The sequence below is a fragment of the Pipra filicauda genome, unplaced genomic scaffold (genome assembly GCF_003945595.2).
Source record: "Pipra filicauda isolate LSUMZ 115617 unplaced genomic scaffold, ASM394559v2 scaffold388_size762695_pilon, whole genome shotgun sequence".
NCBI lineage: Eukaryota > Metazoa > Chordata > Aves > Passeriformes > Pipridae > Pipra > Pipra filicauda.
In genome coordinates, this window is record NW_024104518.1 from 141071 (window position 1) to 154882 (window position 13812).

Sequence of the window (13812 nt, forward strand, 5' to 3'; positions counted from 1 at the left end):
AATGAAGAGCACGGTCTCCATTTAGAAACCCCGCTGACCCCGACTCATCCCGGGCTCTACTTTGGCTCCAGCAGCTGCTCTGCCAGCTGGGAAGAGGTGCCAGCAAAGCCATTGCTCCAAACCAGTGATGCCACAGGGTTTTTGAGGGAATTTGGCTCTGCTGGACTCTCTTTCCCACCTCTCCCGGGAGGAGACGTCGTTGAGGGCTCTGAAAACACTGAAAACGATCGAACTCCAACAAAAATGTTGGCAAATTCCTTAAATAACCTGGAAATGGGGTTAAACAAACAAGACAAACGAGCAAGGCAGTGATGACAAACATCCTCCTCTTCCCCAAACCCAGGCTCGGTGACCCATCACTGGTGGCAGCCACCAATTCTGGCAGCTGTGAAGCCCCGTCAGGTGCGTCGGCGGCGCGTTGAACATTATGTTTTAATGGCAACATCAGTAGGGTGAAGATGGGGGAATAAAATATTACCTCCCCCCCCCGCCAGCATCGTTAGAAGATGGAGTTGCACATCCTAATGCTGAGTTGAGGGGGGAGAGAAATTATAAATAAAACTTTACTGCGCTCCAGTAAATGCTGCTAAACATTCTCCCCGCCCGCAGGACGGCGGGAGATAAATGTTCCAGCTCTAATTTATGGCTGTGGCTTCCCAGCCTGTGCAGGGGGGGTCTGGTGGCAGCTAATAAAATTCAATATATCACCAAGACTTATCAATGCAGCGAGCACAGCCCCGCTGATAATCGGGGTGGGGTGGGAGATCCATCTTCCTCCCGCTCCCGGCTCTTCCAGGGGCCTCATATAAGGAGTTGGAGGGCTGGGTGGGTGGTTCCCAAATGACCCTTGGTCCTGGTTGGGTCTCTGGTCCTTCTTCATGTGTTTTCCTTGAGATAAATCCCATTCTAGGGGTCAGTCTTCAGCCTTGGGGGGGTTGAAATATTACCCAACTGCTCTTCTCCCAGGTTGATGTAATGAGTTTTGGGACTGGGTGGGTGGTTCGCACCTGGCTTCTGTCCCTGGTTGGCTCTCTGGTCCTTCTTCCTGTGTTTGCACTGAGATAAATCCCATTTTAGGGGTCAGTCTGCAGCACTGAGGGGTTGAAATATTACCCAAATGGAAGCTAATTCCCATCCATCCCAGCAAGGCACCTCCGAAATCCTACTGCTCCCAGTTCTCCCGTGGCTGTTGCTTCCCTCCAGACCTCCTTTCTCTTGCATCCACCCCCAAACCATCCCTTCCCCCGTGTCTCTCGTTTTGCAGTCGCCGGGTTTGGGTTCCCAGCAGCTCTCGGGGGGGCAGGATGTGACCCTGGGCTTCCCCACGTCAGGATTTACACCCCCGACGTGGCGTCGCCGAGTTACTCTCAGGGAAATCCAAAAATAGGGAAAACTCCCTGATTTTTGGGTTGAGGGACCCGTTGAGCCTCCAAATGATGACTCCAAGGTCACCCCAGGTGTTTGCCACAGGACATTGGCTTCCTCCAGCCCAACGCTTGGGCTGTTTCGCCTCAGAACATCCATCTTTTTACGGGAACGAGCAGTTTCCCGGGATCTGGGGCCAGAGCTGTAGTACAAGCACTGACTCGACGCTGGGAGCGAGAGAGGCCGAGGCAGGAACGGACTCCTCATCCTGTGCTCTGGTGAGCTGGAACAGCCTCCGCGCAGGGAGAGCGATGAAGACACTCCAGAGGGTTTGTTTCGGTCCCTGCCCGAGCCACGGGGCTGCTGCGGGTGGATCCTTCCCACGTGGAACTGTTTGTCGTGAGACACGCTCTGAAGGCGGCGGTGAGCTCGGGAAAAGTGGTGTTTGCACAGGATTTATGGGCCGGCGCTCAGTGATGGAGAGAGCTGGTGCTCGGGGAGTTGGGAGCAGGAAACAGGAGGGGGGAAGGTAGAAATGTGGGAAGGAACAGATGGAGCAGAGGCAGGAGATGGGTGTTGGAGAGAGGGGAGGGCACTGCAGCATCCTGAGGCTCCCACTGGTCTCTGTGGGGAGCAGGGACAGCAGCCAGGGAATGGTTGGAGCTGTGTCAGGGCAGGGTCAGGTTGGATCCCAGGAAAAGGTTCTTCCCCCAGAGGGTGGTTGGCACTGACCAGGCTCCCCGGGGCAGTGGGCACAGCCCCAAGGCTGCCAGAATTTCAGGAGGGTTTGGATGATCCTCTGGGGCACAGGGGGTGACTCTGGGGATGGTCCCATGCAGGGCTGAGGGTTGGACTGGATGATCCTTGTGGGGCCCTTCCAGCTCAGCACATTCTGGGATTCTGTGACCCAAATCCTGATATTTACACACCCAAAGTGGCCCAAACTGTCCCTTTCTGTGTCTGAGGGCATTTACCATGCCAAGGCTGTGCTGATGTGGATGAAAACCCCACTGAGCCACAGCATTTGAACGTGTTTCAGCCCAGCATGACCCATTTTGAGCTCTCTCTTTGTTTCTCTGCTGCCTTCGGTGTCGCTGCCCCGTTCTCTGGCTGAGCTCTCGGTGCTGGGAAGAGCCAACCTCGGCCCTGAGGGACATAAAAATGACTGTGGTGCTCATAATGAGGAGAAAACTCCTCTGAAAATTGATTTTTCCTTAAGATCTATGGACACGGGAAGCCCTTCTGTGGTTGCTCAGCGTTGAAGACGCTCTCCATGCACACAAGTGACCTTGGGCTCAACACCAAATGGGGCGTCAGTTCTTTTCCTTTTTGAATGGGATATTTGTCCTGGGAGGAATCCAGGATTTCAGGGAAGAAGGAAAGTGTGGGCCGTATTCAGAAGTCCCATCTCAGGCGGGTTTTGGCAGCAGCTCTGGGAGCTGGGTTTGGTTTTCTGGGTTACACATTATAGAGGTCACAGAGTCATGGGATGGTTGGGAAGGGATGTCAAAGACCATCTCCTTCCACCTCCTGCCATGGGCAGGGACACCTCCCACTAGAGCAGGCTCAGAACCACATCCAGCCTGGCCTGGGACACTTCCAGGGATGGGGCAGCCTTGGCTTCCCTGGGAAAAACCCCACCTTTGGATGGTGATAAAATGTGATGTACCAGTCCTGACCCATTTGGAGGTGACGTGTGAACGGACCCCCCCCCCCGGGGGCCTGGCTGTCCCCAGCACCCTAATGGAGTGCTCTGCTCACTTAATCTTCATTTAAAAGGGGTGAAAGGCCAACCCGGCCCCGCTCAATCGATGCATTGATCCAGATTATTGATTTACATTCCAAAGAGCTAACGAGACACAAGATCCATCCACAGGATCTGGCAGGTTCAGGGCCCCCGTTGCATCCGATTAGGTGGAGAAAAACAGGCCTGAGCATGTTCTGCCCCCTCCCTGTACATCCCACACGTCCTCCCCCGGCTCTGCCATCCCGCAGGATTTAGGGGCTGCTTTGGTCCAGCAGCTCCCCCATAAAGGATGATTAGAGATCCAGCTGCAAATTGTTTCCTCCCACTTATGCAAATGAATGAGGTAAGAGGCATCTAATTAAATGTTTGTACTTTAATACGCCACGGTGTGAAGGAAGATGAATTTTAATTACGGGCTCTTAATTGTTTGGTCGGCCTGTTAATATCCTATTTACACAGTATTAATACAATTTGCTCTCTGCCAGCAGGGCTCTTCCTCACGGTGGGGGATGACCAATTTCATGGGTTTATTTTATGAAATAAACCCATTTTGCCAAAGCCAACGCGATTTTTGGGAGGGCAGTGGTGAGTTTGGGGATGTTTAGCCCTGCTGATGCTCAGCTTTCGGGGTTTTTTGGAGGAAAAACTCAATATTCAAGGAAAACTCAAGCAGTTCATGGATTTATAAACTCCCATAGGATCCTCCAACCCATTTTTTCCCCTCCCAAAAGGACCATCTCCTTTGGAAGTGCGATGCCGAGCCCACGTGTCACATCCCATTCCACTTCGGTTGTTAGACCTGTGTTAAAACACTTATTCCTCTGTTTAAATAAAAAATAAACTCCCCTGTACAGCAGCTTTCGAGGAGAACCTCAAGATTCAGCAAAATTTGGCCACTCTGGACGGGGCCAGATGCGACTCCTTCACCGGTTCTCGTCTCTCGGAGCCCTCCCGGGTTAACGAGGAGAGGCAGCAACGTATTATAATTGTAAATGGTCCTGGAATGTCATAAATAAAGCATCAGCCGAGCTGGGGAGGGAGAGGGAAGGTATTTGCTGCGCTCCCAGGAACGGGAGCAACTGCTGGTGTTTAATCTTTAATGAACAAGATGTTGCGAAGTGCCGCCAGTCAGAGCGTGTTTGGGTAACGCTGCTCAGCCCGCGCGGGGGGGTGACAGCCCCGACCCTGCCGTGCCACCGCTCGCCCCTCGTGCCAACCGTCATTCCTCGGTCGGGAATGCGGAGCAGGATCGCTCCCAGCCTTTCGCGGGTGTTCCCCGCCCTTTCTATCCCATCTGGCACTTCTGCAAGTGGCAAAACGTCTCCTCCTCTCCTCAAATCCTGGGAAAGGATGAAGATCAGCCCTAGGCCGATTGAGAGATCCTAGTCCCTGCTTTCCCATTCCCTCCCTGTATCCGCCTCCCGCGCTGGCCCCGGTCCGTGTGAATTATGGATAAGCCCCGCTAATCACCGGCTGATTAAAATGATGAGCTGTTAATATTCCCTCGCCTGTCGCCTCCGCCGAGGGGGCGCGGCGGCACCTGAAGGCTGGCGGGGACGGGGAGGGGCTGGATGGGGCAGCTGCGTCCCCTCCTCCGGCTCCATCCCGAGGCCCCATGGAAATGCTCCAAAGGCCATCCCGGAATACAGCGATGGGGACAGGGGGAACCTTGGGGTCGTGTCCCAGAGGGGTGAAGTCCATCAGCAGCCGTGGCTGCCCCAGCCCTGGAAGTGTCCAAGGCCAGGCTGGATGGAGCTTGGAGCAACCTGGGCCAGTGGAAGGTGTCCCTGCCCATGGCAGGAGGTGGCACTGAATAGGCTTTAAGGTCCCTTCCAACCCAAACCATCCCATGATTCTATGATCAGTTTGAAGTCAGCTTTTTGGGAAGCACTGGGAGATGAAAAATAGCTTTTGGGGAAGGACTGGGAGGTGAGAAATAGGTTTTTTGGGAAGCGTTGGGAGGGCAGAAATCAGGGAACGGAAGCACCAATCGATAATAACAAACAAATCTTCAATTTTGATGAATGTTAGAGGATTTCAAGGGCGTGGGAAGATGGGGAGGGGTTGTTTTGTGGTGCTGGGATGCACTGAAAGGTTCCATCATCCTGAGGCGTCCCGGGGCACCCAGGGGGTGCTGCGTGGGCTGGGCTTGGGGGGCTCCCAGCACCCCCCACCCCCTCCTCAGCAGGACAGGGACCTCAGCCAGGGGGGTTCAGCCATGGGTGCTCCATCCCTCGAGATTCCCATGGGGTGCCTGGCTGCTGCTGTGTGCCAAAATCTCTGATGGGAGGCTGACACTGGGCAGAAGTGGGGCTGGAAGCATCCGGCCTCATCCTCCCCTTCCCGGCCGGAGTGAAACCTGCCTCTTCCCTCGGAGCTATTTTGTAATTGAAAGCACTGAGCATGTTACAATGTGCTCCTTTTATTAATGTGTCACTCCTGATTTAAAAGGACATTTCATTTATCTCTCCCTTCCCCCTCTCCCCCCCTCCCTTTTTTTTTATCCCCCTTAAACTGGATGTCGCAAGAATTCCCACAGCTCCCGAGCAAAAATACTCTTTTCTCCCCAGGGATGCGATCTAATCAGAGGGATGAATTTCCATAGGTCTGAATCTAATCAGAGGGTGGCCCGGCACAGCTTTCACTATAAAATATGTCTTATTTAAAAGAGCAAAGGGGAAGGAGAGGAGCCTCGGGGTTCAGAGCTGCCTTTGGGATGCTGATAACGCAAAGGATGACGGAGAATTTGGGACGGGCTCCTCCTTTGGAGCAAATCTGGTGCTCAGCCCTTTTTAAATAGTTCTTAAAATTCAGCAAGACCTGTCACTGCTGGTTTCTTCTCCCCAGTAAATCCAGAGAAAGGGCCCAAAGTGTGGATTTTGAGGAGCAGTGACACTTGGCAGTTGTGTGCTGTCGGGAAGCAAAGGGAAGGGGAGGATGAGGGATGAGATTTGTGCATCAGCCACAGCAAAACAGCAGGTTCTGGACGGCTCCATCTGGATTCCTGCTTTATTTTCCAGTGCCTGAATTTGTTTTCCCTGCTTTTCACCCTCCCCTCCACACATCCTTAGCATTTTGGGGGCTGGTTCCTGTGGGGATCATGCATCTGTTTCTCTCTGCTCTCCTTCCCGCTCTTGCCTCCTTCGTTTCTGTGTCTTCTGAGGTTATTTTGCTCTGAATTTGAGCAGTGATGCTCTTTGAGCATTTGGATTTTCACCTTCCCTCCCCCTCCAGGCACAGCTGGGGCTCCACCATCAGCCCTCCGTGGGATCCCCATCCCCTGGCACCGGCACAATAAATCACAGAGCTCCAGAGCTTTGTCCTTTCCACTCAGGATCTCCTCAGGAGAAGTGCAGGAGCATCCTGTGGTTACACCCTCATATTTTTAAGGACCAAATGTCCAAATTTAAGGACCAGCCAGGCCTGGATTACCAGGAGTAGAGGCAGAAGCTGCTGCCATTGGCATCTCAAAGTGGTTTTGCAACACCTTGGAGGGAGCAGGGCCGGCGGGAAGCCCATTTGGGGTATTTTTAGCCATTCAGAAGTTGCAGGTTGGAAATGTGTTTGCAGGGGGATTTCCTTGGATAAATGCTTGGGCTGATGCATTTGGGTGAGTGGCTGGGGCCACCCCAAGCTTGATTAGTTTTGACTTAAAAAATCCACCAACCCTCAGAAGACATTCTAAGCACCCCTCAAACCCTTGGCTGGACTGGGACTGGGGATGCTTCCCCTTCCCATTGCAGGGCACGGGAATGCAAGGCAGCACCACGGGAAGAGGGCTGGAAAACCATCTGGAGATGCTGCACTTATGAGCCAAGAACTCCTGTGTTTCAATATCTCCTGGGCACGAGGGAAAACTCAATCTTAGCTCCGGCTTTGTCACCGTCGGTTCTGCCGCCGGCTTTGTGTAATCGCGCAGATCCGCGCCGGGGGCAGAAGGGGATGGAATCCTGCCCGAGGCTCCAGCGCTGCCTCATGGAGAGCCTGAGCTCTTCCACACGCGGGGAGGCTCCGTCCCCGGCACGAATCCACCCCCCATTTCCTTCGGGCAGATGCCACCGAGCTGCCAAACGTTCGCTCATCCCCCTCCCTTCCCTTCGTGCCTGTTGCTCCTCTTGCTCCTGGAAATGTCAAAAGTGAAGCGAGGGGAAGCGGGGCAGTCACTGCGAGACCTCGACTGACCTTCCTCGCATCCTTCCTCCTCCTCCTCCTGCTGCCTCTCCCATCACTGCCTCTTTCTATCTGCAAAGCCCCGAATTCGAGGGGACCTCGTGCTGCGTTGGCAATCGCAAGGAATTAATCCCTGCTTTAGCAAGCTAAAATAAACCCTGTCCAGGCGAAGGGAGAGGCTGGAAAGATGCTGGCCCTGGATGAACAGGGATGCTGGCGAGGATTTGGGTCACTCTTAGCAAGGAGGTTGGGATTCCAGGCTGAAACATTAAACTCCATCTTCCTGTGCATCGATTCAGGGCTGCAAAGAGCCCTTGATTTACCCCTCATGGCTGCACCTGCTGCGCAGTGCTCCAAAACCCCTCCAAAAACATACAGAAATCCACTTTTTATCTAAATTTCCTCTCTTCCAGTTGACTGCAGCAGCAAGGCTGCTGCTGTAACCCCCCAAAAAGCAGCACAAAAAGGGTTTCTTCAGCCTGAGAGCCCCGTGCTCAGTATGCCAGGCCACGCTGCCGTGCTGGTGCAGCAGGCACGTGGGAGTGGAGCGTGTTCTCCCGCAGGTCGTGGCTGGGATTTATAGCAAAAACAGCGACAAGTTGTTTTACAAGTGATGCTGAGCCTGGAAACACTGGCTGGGGGACACAGACAATCACCTTCACCTCCTCCAGGGCATCTCCTTCCAAGGAGTCTCCGGTTCTGCAGCCCTGCTTCTAAAACTGCTCCTGTTTTCCAGACTCTTTCTGTCAGGTTTTTCCACCCAGTGCAAGCAATAACTAAAACCCTTGGATTTTGGCAGGGGGAGAGGGGTTCTTTTGGGGTGTCCTGGTTGCTGATGGGGTTAAACGGGTGTGATCAGGGTGAGGATGCTGAAGAAAGGCTTGGCTCTGCTGGGCTCCCAATCTGTCATCTCCCAACAGCCAGAGGAAAGAGAGGAAAATAAAATAGGAGTGCAATTGCCTGCCCTCCTGACCCTGGCTGCTCTGTGCTCCTGCAATAGTTTTGCAGCAAATCGAGGGGAAAGAGGGAGAAAAGTGCCAGACGGAGCCGCCCGTGCTCTCATTTTCCAAGGACGGATCCGGCATCCAGCCGGGGGGGATGCGGGGAAGGAGCAGGCTCCTGGCCAAGGCCGGGCTGTAAAAACACAGGTTGGGCTTTGTGCATGCTCTGATTAATCTGTTGGATCCATTCCCATAAGGAATGAGTAATTTAGAGATTTTAAAGCAAGCCTAGGGCAGGGGAACCTGGTCTGGAATGGGGGGAGAACCAACATGGGGCAGAGGATGGTGAAGGCCAAGTCAAAGCCAATAAATTCACAGGAAGGATGGGCTGCAGTCTGCAGGGTGGGAGGGGGTTTGGTGGGATTTTCCTAAATTCAGGAAGGGTTTTCTTCAATTTAGACTTTTTTGCTGCATTGGGAGCAGCCAAAATTCTCCACTGGGAGGGGCCAAGTACCACCCAGGTGGGCTCGTCCAGGCATCCTCCCTCCCTCTGTGGGACTCAGCGTTTGCTCCCCGTGGCCATTAACCAGTGAAACCATCCAGGGACAGCGTTTTAACCCCTGCTCCAAACTTCCCCAGAGCTCAACTCTCCTTTCCTCCCTCTCTCCTCCCTCTCCCAGCCTACCTGACCGTGAGCATCGAGCCGCTGCCGCCCGTGGTGGTGGGAGACGCCGTGACCCTGAAATGCAACTTCAAGACGGACGGGAAGATGCGGGAGATCGTCTGGTACCGGGTGAGTGGCACCGGAGCCTCTGCCCTGCCCCTGGGGACGGGAGCAGGAGGACACCAGGCTGCTCTGCTCCTGTGGAACAGAAGGTCAAGGTCGGATGATGGAGGGAAAGGCAGAGCTCTGGCTGATGGGAATCGATTCCGGGAAGGAGTCAGGCAGGCTGGCCTTTCAAAACCTGGGGGGGGAGAGATGTCAAATGGCTTTGTGATCACCCTGAGAGCTCCAGGAGGCATTTTCCAGGCGTTTCGTTATGTTTTCCAGGTGGATTTGGGGTTGGCAGGCTCGGTTTGGGGCTGGGGGTTGTACTGAGGGTTGGAGCTGGTCAGGATTTGGGGTCGAGGTCGGCCCCGCTCTGCAAAGAGGATTTTCGTGTTGGGTGTGAAATGATGCAAAAAAGAAGGGGGAAATTTGGCAAAATTGGGGGTGTCGGGAGCTCGGGGAGCAGTGCTGGGCTCGTCATGTTGGGCTCTCACAAAACCTTTCCCTGTCCCCAGAATATTTGCAGATTTGGGCTGTTGATCTGGAGGGAAACAAGACTTAGAGCCTCTGGTTTCTTCTGGGGAGGAGGGATTTGGGGCTGTGACTTTCCCCCCTTCCAGCTTCACTCCCATCTGCACCAAGCCCTGATCCAACCTCAAATGTAACAATCCAGAGCAACATTTTTGACTTTCTCCAGGAAATTTCAGCATAAGCTGCCAAACACGAATAAAACCCCTGCGGTGGTTTGATCAGAGCAAACCTGAAGTTTTCCAGGATGGAACAGAGCTCTTTGCTCATGGAGGAGGCAAAGAAAGGGCAAATGGTGCCGGTGGCATCGCATGGAGTAACTGCCTTTCACCTGGGAGCATTTTTTCTTGGATTTACCCTCATGTTTCTGCTCCCTGAACAAGGAGCATCTCTGTCTTAAAGCTCCTCTTCACATCCAGGCTGGTTTATAAATAGGAGAAGGTGCTCTCTGGACTGAAATATATTCACTTGCTGGAGTGTGATGTGTGCACAGGAATATTCCATCAAACCCTGGATGCTTTTTGCTATAAATAAATGTGTGTAGACATGTATAACATTTAGGGGTACACCTAAACAGGGTACAGGGGATTCAAGCAGACAAATTTAACAATCTAACCCAAACCCTGCCCCAGCCCCTGAACTGCAGGGTAGAATTGGCTTTGTCTCCCCGGTGCTTTGGGGAGGAGGTTTTTTCTGCTGGCTCTGCCATCTCCACCAGGTTTTTCCTTCCCTTTTCCACTCAGTAATATTGGATTAACCCACTTTCCGGGAGCTGGGGCTGGATTTGCATAATCCCCCCTGTGAGGAGGGATGCTGGAGCCCTCAGCGAGAGGATGATGCACTGGGGTGGCCGAGCAAATTATGCTCTGAGAAACCACGGAGAGAATGGAGAGGGAAAAAATAACCCAGCTTTTATTTTTATCACCACAAATCCCCCTCTCTTCCAGTTTTTTTACCCCCCTCCCCCATTCCCTTTGTCTCCTTTCCCGGGGAGCTTCCTGCATTTGAAAGTTGGGTTTTTCATGGAGCATCTCAGGATTTGCCAAATTCCTTCCCAATTTTAAGCTTTTTTTCCCCCTTTTCCCCACATTTTGTCCCACTCCTGGACTGTTGCAGCTGCCCAGACCCCCCGTGTCCGCTCCCTCGGGCGAGGGGTTGGGTGAGCCGGGCTGGACCTGCTGGGGCTGCACAGTTGTGTTTATACCACTTGGAAATCCTGGGGACGCGGCCCCAGAGCAGTGGAAGGGGAATGTGGGGCCTCCAGGGGCTTCTCTGTCCCTTGGTTTGCTGGACAGGGAGCAGAGCGAGCTCCTTGGGTTTAAGGAGACGGAGCTGCCCCAGGGGCGACGGCGGGTGTGGAGGGGAAAGGGGGAGAGTGGAGGAGCAAAGTCAATGGAAGCGGTTTGGGGGGACAGAGGGGGGGGCATATCCCATGGGATGGATCCATAACCTATGGAGTGCATCCATAACCCATGGGATGGATCCATAACCCATGGGATGGATCCATAGCCCATGGAGTGCATCCATAACCCAGGGGATGGATCCATAACCCAGGGGATGAATCCATAACCCAGGGGATGGATCCATAACCATGAGATGGATCCATAACCCAGGGGATGGATCCATAGCCCATGGAGTGCATCCATAACCCAGGGGATGGATCCATAACCCAGGGGATGAATCCATAACCCAGGGGATGGATCCATAACCATGGGATGGATCCATAACCCAGAGGACACATCCATAGCCCATGGAGTGCATCCATAACCCATGGGATGGATCCATAACCATGGGATGGATCCATAACCATGGGGATAGATCCATAGCCCATGGAGTGCATCCATAACCCGTGGGACGGATCCATAACCAAGGGATGGATCCATAACCAACCGGATGGATCCATAACCCATGGCATGCATCCATAGCCATGGGATGGATCCATAAGCCATGGTGTGGGTGTATAACCCAGGGGATGGATCCATAACCCACAGGATGGATCCATAACCCATCAGTGGATCCATAACCCATGGGATGCACCCATACCCCCCTGGGTGGGTGCAGAACCCCCCAGGGTGGGCACACCAAGGCCTGGGAGGGGCAGTTTACCACGGGCAACCCCCCCCCCCAAAGAAGCACCAAACTGCAAACCAACCCCTCCAGACCCCCTTTCCATTAGTTCCCTGGGAAGCCCATGGCTGAGGGCTGGGCAGGGCCGGCAGCCAGGGAAACCTTTTCCTGAGGTCAGAAACTCCTCAGCGGGAGCCACAAACCCACGGCAGAGCCAAGGAGAGCTGGGCTGAGCAAAAGGGCTTTTGGCAGCCTGAACAGGAACCCGCACCTCTGCAGAGGTGTTAATTAATATCCAACCCCTCAACACCATCACAGCACCTCCGGAAGGTGCGATGTGCCCGAGAACGTGTGCGAACACGGGGCTGCAGCTCCTGCACATTAGGCAAGTGCCCAAAAACCCTTCGCGGGAGGCGAGGGCGGTGCCGGCCGCCCAAACGAGCTCGTAATGAGGCCGCGGGACCCCGGAGCTGCCGAGCTGCTGGTTGGAGTCTCGGAGGTCGCACTCGAGACCTGATTAGTATGGTCACGGCCACGCCGCGCGGGGCCGGGGAGGGACAGGAGGACTCTTTGCAGCAGTGCAGAGCTCTAAAAAAAAATAATACATAAGCAGGAGAGGGAGGGGAAATCCTGCGAGTCCCCGCCGCGGCTCTGCGCAGACATCTGGCAGGGCAGGGAGCGGAGCCGGCGGCAGCCGGGCTGTGCTCACAGCCGGGGCTCGGGGAGCCCGGGAATTCCAGGGAATGCGGAGCCGGCGGCAACCGGGCTGTGCTCACAGCCGGGGCTCGGGGAGCCCGGGAACTGCAGGGAACGCAGGGTTTGGTGTCAGACGAGGGCCAGGAGCGGTCCCCGGCGGGGCGCGGGGCTCCCACCGGCTCGGGGGGTGTGACAGGGACAGCGGACATGGAGGGGACCCCGCGGGGCCGGGGGCAGACACTCTGCCTCCGTTATTTAGAGTTTGGTGCTCAGTTTAATTTGCAAGAAGAAAAGTAACTGGGCGCGGGAGCTGGCGGTGCTGTCCGCGGTGCTGTCCGCGGTACCCGGCACGGGCGCTGCTCCCTGGAGCACCCGCGCTGCACTTGCTTCTGGTGGTATCCGCGGTGTCCGGGTGTTCCCGGTGTACCTGTGCTGTACGGACGTTGCTCATTGTAGTATCCATGGTGTACAGACACTGCTCTCCAGAGCATCCCTGGTGTGTGGGCACTGCTCCATGGAGTAGCCATGGTGTGTGGGCATTGCTCCATGGAGTAGCCATGGTGTGTGGGCATTGCTCCTTGGAGTAGCCATGGTGTGTGGGCACTGCTCCGTGTAGCAGCCATGGTGTGGGAGCGTTTCCACAGCACTCATGGGGTACATGCCGTGCTCTCTGTGGCACCCATGATGCACAGGCATTACTCCCTGGAGTACCTATAGTGTAAGGTCACTGCTCTCTGTAGTATCCCTGGTGTAAATCACTGCTCTCTGTAGTATCCCTGGTGTAAGGTCACTGCTCTCTGTAGTATCCCTGGTGTAAGGTCACTGCTCTCTGTAGCCCGCCCTCGGTGCACAGGAATTACAAATCCTTTACTCCGTCCGAGATCTCCAGGCCGGTCCCTGCCTGGCAAAGCCCGCGGAGGCTCCAAGTGCTCCCCCCGGCCGGTGGCTCCCAGTGCATCCCGAGGTCGGTGGCACCGCTCGGAGCCGCCTGATCGACGGTGACAAAGCCCGTCCCCGCGGGGGCCTCCCCTGCCAGTGCCCATTAGGAGAAGGGAGACATTCCAGCCCCCCTCCCCTGCCAGTGCCCATTAGGAGAAGGGAGACATTCCAACCCGGCCGGCGCCTCCCGCGGGGCTCGAGCGGGAGTTGTTGCTGGTGACAGTGATAAAGTCCCGGCTGGCAGCAGCAGCGGCTCCAGGGGAGGGGGCACACGGGGTGCAGGGGCCAACTGAAGAGCACACGATGTGCTGAGGCTGTTCCAAACCCTTCCTGTGCCGTTCGGTGCTGCTGGGAAAACCCAGAGCCTCGGCAAATTCGGGAATGCTTGGGAAGAGGCACCGGGACGCTGCTTTTCACCCCTCGCTCCTGGAAAACATCTCCCTGAAATTCGCGTCCCCCTCCAGATTGTCCAGTGGTTGTGCCTCTGATTTCCACACTTGCTTCCCGTTGGGAGAAAACTCAAGTTTTATGGATGTGGAGAAATTCCCTAAAAGCTGAGCAAAGCTGCTGATGGAGAGATTTTGGGGCCT

General features: G+C 55.0%; 1 protein-coding gene across 2 annotated transcripts in view; it reads left to right on the forward strand.

The window, feature by feature from the left end:
* Positions 1 to 13812, forward strand: part of IGSF21 (immunoglobin superfamily member 21) — a 41073-nt gene that overhangs the window by 13579 nt on the left and 13682 nt on the right. For both annotated transcript variants that reach the window (XM_039384967.1, XM_027720590.2), the window contains exon 2: positions 8904 to 9016. In XM_039384967.1, the coding sequence (XP_039240901.1) occupies positions 8904 to 9016 (113 nt within the window). The remainder of the gene's footprint in view (positions 1 to 8903; positions 9017 to 13812) is intronic.